Source organism: Oryzias latipes, chromosome 3 (assembly GCF_002234675.1).
Source record: "Oryzias latipes chromosome 3, ASM223467v1".
NCBI lineage: Eukaryota > Metazoa > Chordata > Actinopteri > Beloniformes > Adrianichthyidae > Oryzias > Oryzias latipes.
The window spans coordinates 37,903,249-37,912,427 of NC_019861.2; the positions used below are offsets into that span (position 1 = coordinate 37,903,249).

Genomic DNA, 9,179 nt, shown 5'->3' on the forward strand with positions numbered 1-9,179 from the left:
TGTCTTTTATTTGTTTTCCGTGAACTCTGATGCAGAAACGACAGTGTGATGGGGGGGCATCCAGGGTCAAAGGTTCCTCAGCGTCATCATAGATCCATGGGATTATTTTGTTCAGCTTGTGTCTCCTATACTCCCTGAGTCCTCCTGAGCCGATGGCGGAGCTGCTCTTTATGATGAAGCTGGCTGGCAGCATCCAGTCTGTACTCAGTCAGTAGAACTCCCATGATGCTCTTGTCCTCTGGTCAGTCTCCTTTCTTGTCTGGGTTGGTTTAGTTTTGGGGTTTGGGGTTCTGGTTGAGATCCTCAGTGGAGTTCAGTCCATCAGCTCTATTCTCTGCTCCACATCCATCCATGTTCTAAACCAGCTGGTGTTCGGGGTCACAGGGTCGCTACGCAGCTCCTGCCGGGGCAGAGGGGGTTCCCCCTGAAGGCCGGCCCCTCAGAGGGCTGCACGACATTCATTCAGACACTTTTATTCCTTTCAGGTGAATAGAAACCTGCATTTGTCATGTTTTTCTCCCACTGGTTCATGAATGAAAACTTCATGTCACAGAAAGTGACATGAAGGATAAACTAAAGTGACTCCTACTGTTGGATCTGTGCTCCGTTTGCTCTCACAGCTGCAAATTCTGGGTGTAAAACTGTGAAAAATTCAGCCTGAAGGTAAAAAATACATTTTTTAAGGTTTTGGGTTCCTATTCTGAAAAGCAGACGCGGTTTTTACTATGATCTAATTACTGCGTATTGCCGCCAGGTGTCGTGAATCCTCCGTTCTGATATCACTGCGGCGCGGTGTGTCCCTCCGCGGATCCCGTAGGAGAGTAAAAACATGGCGTCTGACGGCGGCGGCGAGGAGGACTTCGTGACTTACGGGACTCCTCTGGAGCCTCTGGAGGAAGGTACGGGCCGGTTCGAGGTTGACCGGAACCGAGACACTGTCTGACGGTGTCATGTGGACGGGGACGCGCTGGGGCGCGTTCACGCGGGGGGGGGGGGGGGGGGGGCATGCTCATCTAAGGGATCAAACATCAGGCGGGACTTCCGGTTTGAGTCCTGGGGTGTCAGGTGGTAACTGAGGAGAAAGTGGTGAAGTAAGGAGGTGTTTTATCACCTCCTGCTGCTCCTCCTCCTCCGTGTTCAAAGCAGGAATCCACCTGATCTGCTCCTTCATGTCCTCCATGTTTGGTTTCCAACCTCCCAGTTTCAGAGCAGACACTCCACCACTTGCCCTCTGAGTTTTCTTTCTTCCTCGTTAGTCTTTTTCAAGCTTTCATTTCGCAGCTGTTTACATTTATTTTGTTGCTTGTTTCCGAGGATCTCCATTGTTGACTTTCAAAGTAAAAGCCTTTTGTTGACGCTAGTTTTCGCGCGCTCCTAACCCGTTCTCTCAGAGGGACACGCCTCCTTTTCAACATCAAGCTCCGCCTTAAGCCGGTGTTTTTCCTGAACAGAACGCGCTGGGTTCTGTCCACGTTTACCCCGCCGGCTCCAGTTCCGGTCCGGTTTGTTGTTGACCTGGTTTTGATGTTTGCAGACGAGCCGCTGAAGAAGCCCGTCCCGCTGCACGAGCAGACCGTCAAAGATGAGAAGGGGCGGTACCAGAGGTTCCACGGCGCCTTCACCGGCGGCTTCTCCGCCGGATACTTCAACACCGTCGGGTCCAAAGAAGGTGGGTGTCCACACCTGACCCCCAGCGCCAGCTTTATGGCGAGTCTCCTCATCTTCCTCATGCATCCATTCAGGCTGGGCGCCGTCTACGTTTGTGTCGTCACGGCAACAGAAAGCAGAGAAGCCTCATGCCAGGCCGGAGGACTTCATGGATGAGGAGGTACGGGGTAGGGGGGCATCAGGCCAAAGTGTCACCAGGGCGACCAGCTCTGGAGGGGGCGGGGCCTGTGCAGTCCAGGAGAAGCTGGGGATTATTCTTCGATGAAGTGGGAGGAGCTGCTGACGGGGTCACTGTTTTAGGATTTCGGCGAGCACGGCATCGCACCGCGACAGATCACGACCAGCCGCGAGTTCTCGTCGGGACGCAGAGACGAGGCGGCGGACAAGGCGAGAGCGGTCGGCGCTCAGGCCTCCCTGATCCCCGGGGATCTGCTGCTGGAGGAGCTCATCACACCTGCCAGGTAACCGCTGCCCCGCCCATCGCTCGCCATTACCGGGAGAGTTCTGCTGACCGGCGCCGAAACGCCAAAGTCTGCCGAAAACATTCCTGTCAACAAAGTCCAGTTATGTTCAGGTGATGTTCTGCTTCCTGAAAGGCTTTTATTTTGTAGAGCAGATGTGATTCTGCATCCTGTGAGCATTTTCCATCAAGAATCACTTTTTTCATGATCAGTTCTGAGCTTCACTGTTCGGGTTTCATCAAGATCAGCTAGAACCGGATGAAGGTTCAGTTCTGACCCGAATTCTGCTAAAGAACGGAAAACGTTTGAACCCAAACTTCACGTTTAGCGTCGGACTTCACTGACGTTGAAGTTTGCTTCTGTCCGTCAGGTCGTCCATCGGGGTGGAGCTCCTGAGGAGGATGGGCTGGCGGGAAGGCCAGGGCGTCGGGCCGCGTGTGAAGCGGAAAGCGCGTAAACAGCAAGCAGGTATGTGGGCTCGCTTCCCCGGACCCAAACTCTCTCTCTTTGTACGGCTTCAGAACCATGGCGCCGAAAACCGACGACCACGAAAACACGGTTCACCTCGGTGTGAAAGCAGACGCTTATAGAGAGCAAAGACTCTGCTCCTCCTCTTTGGTTCTCCTCCTGTTTAACAATAGGCCACGCCCTCTTTGGGGAGTTATAAACGAGTCTGAGGCCGTTGGTTTGATTCCGATACACCGTGGACGTTGGATTTGGGGTGAATGTGATCGATCCGTTTTGTCCCGACAGACGATGGAGCCAGAGTCTATGGCTGTGCGCTGCCCCCTGCTGGTTCGGAGGAGGTGAGTGCAGCGGTCTGGGCGGCGTGCATGAGGCCGCCGTTCCTCACCCTCTCTCTCTGCTCAGGATGAAGAGGAGGAGGAGGAGTTTGCTCCAGAAAACGTGACGTACGCTCCGAAGGACGTGACGCCAATGGACTTCACTCCGAAGTCTGGGCTCCAGGGTCTGGGGTACCGGGGTCTGGACCCGGGGCTGGCGCTGCAGGGCAGCGGGGCGGCCCAACACATCGAACTGTTTGATCCCCAGGGGGGTCGTTTGTTTGGAGACTCCCAGCGCGGCTCACGAAGACGAGGCGTCGCCGGACAGGTGGGCCGCGGCGGACCGCAGAGCTGGACGACGCACAGCTGTTGGTCCCTGACCGTTTGATGACCTTTGACCTGCAGGCCTTCGGCGTGGGCGCTCTAGAGGACGACGACGAGGACATTTACCACAGAGACTCCATGTCCAGATACGACACGGTTCTGGGGGGGGAGGAGCCTGGAGACGGCCTGTACGGCTGGACGGCGCCTCAGCAGTACAGCGACAAGAAAGGTGAGGAACGAAGCAAATGTTCGCGTGTCTGCCGGGTCAGAACCATCCGGCCCCGGAGAACCCAAGGGTTCTCTGGCGTCTGCCGGGAATTCACGAGACGATGAAGAACGATGAAGAGGAGGCGTCTGGTGGGGAGCAGGTCTCAGCTTCTCCAGACTGAGTGAGGCGTCCAAAGTTCTTCATAGCTTCTGAAGGATCCACAGAAAAGGGGGTTTGTTCCCTGGTGGACTGTAAGATGCGTCCTCAGCTCCTCCACAGAGCCTTCATGGATTCTGGTCTGAACCCCGGTTGGACGCTACACTACGTTCACCTCTTTAGGTGGTTTTTGTGCTGAAACTGCAGCCTGAGGTCCAGTTCCTCTGCAGACCTGATGGTGCTGTTTACTGGATCTCTGCTGGATCAGCACTGGTCTGGTGGAGGGGCGTCCACCCCAAGACTGGAAGGTCATGGGCTCAAACCCATGCTTGGGTCAAACCAAAGATCCGTCTGACACGCAGAGGTTCAGGAGCAAATGGCTAAAAAAAAACACATCATGATTGTCCCACCGCCGTGTCTGACAGTGGGGTTGAAGAGTTCTCCTTTTTAAGACAAATAAATAGATCACTGTGTTAAAATAAAGTGTTTGACCAGACTAAGGAACGTGTCCTCCTCGGTCTGCAGGACCTGGTGGACCTTTTGAGTCCACATTCACAGGGTCTGCTGGGGGTCATGATCCTCCTGGCACACATTTGGTAATTCCAGACTTTAGACCTTCCGGCTGCAGAGATCTGCAGTTTTCCTGCTGGGCTGATCCAGATGAAGCATTTGGATGATCTAGACCCGTGAAGGACGGTCCGGGTGATCCAGACCCGTGTAGGACGGTCCAGGTGATCCAAACCCGTGCGAGACGGTCCGGGTGATCCAATTCAAATTCAAATTAATTTTATTTAAATAGCACCTTTCATGACAGCAAAGACAGCTCAAGGTGCTGTAATGTAATCCAGACCCGTCTGGGACGGTCCGGGTGATCTAGACCCGTGCGAGACGGTCCAGGTGATCCAGACCCGTGCGGGACGGTCCGGGTGATCTAGACCCGTGCGGGACGGTCCGGGTGATCCAGACCCGTGCGGGCCGGTCCGGGTGATCCAGACCCGTGCGGGCCGGTCCGGGTGATCCAGACCCGTGCGGGCCGGTCCGGGTGATCCAGACCCGTGCCCGGGTGATCCAGACCCGTGCGGGACGGTCCGGGTGATCCAGACCCGTGCGGGCCGGTCCGGGTGATCCAGACCCGTGCGGGCCGGTCCGGGTGATCCAGACCCGTGCCCGGGTGATCCAGACCCGTGCGGGACGGTCCGGGTGATCCAGACCCGTGCGGGCCGGTCCGGGTGATCCAGACCCGTGCGGGCCGGTCCGGGTGATCCAGACCCGTGCCCGGGTGATCCAGACCCGTGCGGGACGGTCTGGGTGATCCAGACCCGTGCGGGACGGTCTGGGTGATCCAGACCCATGCGGGACGGTCTGGGTGATCCAGACCCATGCGGGACGGTCCGGGTTATCCAGACCCGTGCCCGGGTGATTTAGACCCGTCTGGGACGATCCGGGTGATCCAGACCCATGCGAGACGATTCGGGTGATCCAGACCCGTGCGAGACGATTCGGGTGATCCAGACCCGTGCAAGATGATCCGGGTGATCCAGACCCGTGCAAGACGGTCCGGGTGATCCAGACCCATGCCCGGGTGATTTAGACCCGTCTGGGACGATGCGGGTGATCCAGACCCATGCGAGAGACGGTCCGGGTGATCCAGACCCGTGCGAGACGGTCCGGGTGATCCAGACCTGTGCGGGACGGTCCGGGTGATCCAGACCTGTGCCCGGGTGATTTAGACCCGTCTGGGACGATCCGGGTGATCCAGACCCATGCGAGACGATTCGGGTGATCCAGACCCGTGCGAGACGATTCGGGTGATCCAGACCCGTGCAAGATGATCCGGGTGATCCAGACCCGTGCAAGACGGTCCGGGTGATCCAGACCCATGCGGGACGGTCCGGGTTATCCAGACCCGTGCCCGGGTGATTTAGACCCGTCTGGGACGATGCGGGTGATCCAGACCCATGCGAGAGACGGTCCGGGTGATCCAGACCCGTGCGAGACGGTCCGGGTGATCCAGACCTGTGCGGGACGGTCTAGTACTTTAGCTTGTCCCACAGACTGACAGTTTGCAAAGGTTTGAGACCTTTGGTCCACATCTCACCTCGGAGACTCGGAGGCACAAATCGTTTGGGGTTTGACTTCATCTCGTCAGTCTGGAGGGGGTTCTGCATCCAGAGACCTCAGACGAACATGTGTGAACGGACTTTGTGTCTGCAGACAGGAGCAGAGACGCCTCCTACCTCGGGAAGATCCTGGAAGGCTTCACTCTGGCCCAAAACCCCCTGGAGGAGAAGCAGGTGAGCAGCTGGACCCCCGGCACTGGTTTTGGTGGGCCTCCCTCACCCCTCCCCATCCCCTCTTTGTGCAGGTGTTCCCGCCCCCCACGCTGCCGCGAGGTTATCGTCCGGTTCATCACTTCCGCCCTAAAGTGGACGTCCTGAGGCTCTCTGGGGTCAGCCCGGCGCTGGCGGAGGCCCTGAAGACCTCCAAGGGTCACATGGTGAAGGAAGAGCCGCAGCAGGGGGGGCGCCACCAGCTGGTCTCCGGTCAGAGGGGGGCACTGCTGGGGGAGGACACCCTTCAAGGTGTGTGTGTGTGGTGGGGGGGGCATCTCTGGAGATCTGATGAAGGCGTGTTGACCCCCGTTTCTGGTCCAGGTCCCAGGTCGGTCATGGATCTGCTGAAACCCGAGGACAAAGAGCGTCTGCTCCGCCTGCGCAGCTCCACCCAGCCCGCCTCCAGCCCCGCCCCCCCCACACAGACTCCACCCACCACAAGCCCAGTTCCATCTGCTTTAACTCCTCTTTGGACGCCGTCCTCCGTGCAGCAGGAGGCGCAGGCGGCATGGAGGGGGACGCAGCCCTCCTCCCAGACCTTCAGGCCCTTCGATAAGAACCCCAGCAAGCAGGCGCGCTACGACCTGTACCTGAGCCGGCTCCGACAGGGGGACAGAGGTGGGAGGGGCTTCAGTGGTTACCATGGCGACGCGTGTTCTGGTGGTTCAGGCTGACTGTGTCTGCAGACGCTGTGGAGCAGAGTCTGGACCCCTGCATGACGGAGTGGGAGCGCAGCAGGGAGCGGGACGAGTTTGTGCGAGCCTCCATCCTGTACCGGCCCGCCTCCACCTCGCTGTCGTCGCGCTTCACCCGCGGCAAAAACCAGGAGGACGAGGACACCGTGGAGGTCGCCCGCGACCAGGAGGTGGGTCAGGTCTGTGGGTGGGGCCTTTGTCCAGCAGGGGCCGTCGGATGACGTCGTCTCGGTGCCGTTTGGGTTCCAGGGCGACGTGGACGACAAGCAGGCCGCCGTCAAGATGAAGATGTTTGGAAAAATGACCAGAGAGACGTTCGAGTGGCATCCCGACAAACTGCTGTGCAAACGGTTCAACGTCCCCGACCCCTACACCGGGTAAGACCTCAGGCCCGCCCCCTCCCAGTCCAGAAGCAAGCGGGTCGGCTCACTGCTACTGCGCTTGGTTCTGTAGGTCCGGTCTGGTCGGCCTGCCGAAGGTGAAGAGAGACAAGTTCTCCGTCTTCAACTTCCTGGCGGTGACGGAGAGCCGAGAGCCGAAAGGTAACGACCCGAGCAGCAGAACCCGGTTTCTGTGGAAACGGCCGATCAGAACCTTTTCAGGTTAACGTCCAAACGTTCTTCTCCTGATCGCTTCCTGCTCATCTTCTCAGTTTCCTTCATCAAACTGTTTTGGGATTTTTCCTCTGGATAAAAACTGTTTTTGTGTCTGACGATGGTTCTGCGGTTGGTTCTGTGTTTGTCTGACGATGGTTCTGCGGTTGGTTCTGTGTTTGTCTGACGATGGTTCTGCAGTTGGTTCTGTGTTTGTCTGACGATGGTTCTGCGGTTGGTTCTGTGTTTGTCTGACGATGGTTCTGCAGTTGGTTCTGTGTTTGTCTGACGATGGTTCTGCAGTTGGTTCTGTGTTTGTCTGACGATGGTTCTGCAGTTGGTTCTGTGTTTGTCTGACGATGGTTCTGCGGTTGGTTCTGTGTTTGTCTGACGATGGTTCTGCAGTTGGTTCTGTGTTTGTCTGACGATGGCTCCTCGGTTCCTCAGCGCCTCCAAAGCCTCCGGATACGGAGAAGAAGTCCAGGTGGGACGTTTCCCAATCGAAGGAGGCGGCGGAGAAGAAGGACGATCTGAGTGATCTGCTCAGCACTGGTAAGAACCACGCGGAGACCGGACCAGAACCAGAACCGAGTGACACGGCCGCCGCCACGAGCAGCAGATCTGAGGTTTGGAAACGCAGCAGCTGAGCGGCTGGAGGAGGAGGAACGGCGCTGACCTTCTCCTTCTCCCCTCGCAGGAACCAACGGATCAAGAAGGATCAGAGAAGGGCGATGAAGAGGAGAGCAGACCTCCCATGGATCTGTTCAAAGCTATCTTTGCTAGTTCCTCTGAGGAGAAATCCTCTTCATCGGAGGCTGAGAGCAACGATGAAGAGGAGGCGGAGGAGCGACAGGAAGAAGAGGTGAAAGTGGAATCTGAACCTCTGAACCTGTTCTCCATCAGCACCGGCGTCTCCTCCTCAGCAGCCACACCAGCCTGCCAACCTCCAGGTGCTCCTACTCTTCATCAGTGTCTCCAGGTCCTCTTCCTCTGAACTCACTCATCTCTGCTCTGATCCTTAGTTCCCTCCCAGACCAAGGAGGACGAGGAGGAGGAGGTGTTCGGGCCGAAGCTGCCGCCTCCTTCAGCCGTCGTCTGTAAGTGCGGCGCTCCACGAAGGCGCGTTCTCGCAGCGTTCCCTTGGAGCGAGCGTTTGCGCGTTAAAGTGCTGCGATAAGCAGGAAGTGAATGTTTGTTTGGTTTCCATGGCAACATCAGGCGTTGGGATTGGGAACGAGCACAGAGTGAAGACGGAGGGGGTAACTCCTTGTTGTTTGCTGTTCAGACACAGGAGGAACCGCAGGTGTCTGCCCCCCCAGCCAGGAGGACAAACGCGTGAGGAAGAGGAGCAAAGAGAAGAAGCCGAAGAAGAGCAAACACAAAAAGGAAAAGAAGGTGAGATGGAAAGAAAAGCAGCAGGACAGGAACCGGTTTGAAACGGACCTTGGTTCTGCGCAGAAAAAGAAGCAGAAGAAGAAGAAAGGGAAGCAGAAGAAGAGCAGGAAGGAGTCCGAGAGCAGCTCCGACGACAGCGACCCAGACGTGTCCCCGGACCTGCTGCTGAAAAGGTCAGAGGTCATCTGGAGGAGCAGCCGTCTCTTCACAACCAAACTTTTGTTAGATTTTCCTAAAAACGACTCAGAACCTCAAACTGAAGACTCACCACGATCCGGGCACGTCTGACCCAGAACCACAGAGGTTCTGTCGGGTTCTCCCAACAAACAGATCTGTCTTCTCCTTCCAGACTGAAGAACATCCGGTCCCAGCAGAGCCGCTGATCCAGCAGAACCATGTCCTCCGTGAGGACCACAGCCAGAACATCCCAGCGTACAAAGCCTCCAATAAAAGCCTTCTGCATCACTTCCTGTTCTCTGCATCACTTCCTGTTCTCTGCATCACTTCCTGTTCTCTGCATCACTTCCTGTTCTCTGCATCTGAGCTAAAGCTGAGCTGTCAATC

The 9,179-nt window shown here is 57.1% G+C and overlaps 1 protein-coding gene across 1 annotated transcript; it reads left to right on the plus strand.

Annotated features, from left to right (window-relative positions):
• Positions 1 to 755: 755 nt before the first annotated feature.
• gpatch1 (G-patch domain containing 1) lies at positions 756 to 9,081 on the plus strand. Its single transcript, XM_004086089.4, has 20 exons — positions 756 to 899; positions 1,535 to 1,669; positions 1,743 to 1,828; positions 1,969 to 2,129; positions 2,500 to 2,597; positions 2,883 to 2,935; positions 3,000 to 3,239; positions 3,317 to 3,464; positions 5,814 to 5,893; positions 5,965 to 6,181; positions 6,254 to 6,550; positions 6,619 to 6,797; positions 6,877 to 7,004; positions 7,081 to 7,169; positions 7,668 to 7,846; positions 7,918 to 8,170; positions 8,243 to 8,317; positions 8,506 to 8,615; positions 8,679 to 8,788; positions 8,965 to 9,081. The coding sequence occupies exons 1-20, from the start codon at positions 830 to 832 to the stop codon at positions 8,996 to 8,998; spliced, it is 2,742 nt and encodes a 913-aa protein (XP_004086137.1). The 5' UTR covers positions 756 to 829; the 3' UTR covers positions 8,999 to 9,081.
• Positions 9,082 to 9,179: the final 98 nt, after the last annotated feature.

What these genes read in the sequence shown, in the direction of transcription:
- gpatch1 (XM_004086089.4), top strand. Translation starts at nt 830, where the DNA reads ATGGCGTCTGACGGCGGCGGCGAGGAGGACTTCGTGACTTACGGGACT. An exon ending in CACCGTCGGGTCCAAAGAAG is followed by an intron (nt 1,670 to 1,742) that starts GTGGGTGTCCAC and finishes GCATCCATTCAG; the next exon opens with GCTGGGCGCCGTCTACGTTT. An exon ending in AGCGCGTAAACAGCAAGCAG is followed by an intron (nt 2,598 to 2,882) that starts GTATGTGGGCTC and finishes TTGTCCCGACAG; the next exon opens with ACGATGGAGCCAGAGTCTAT.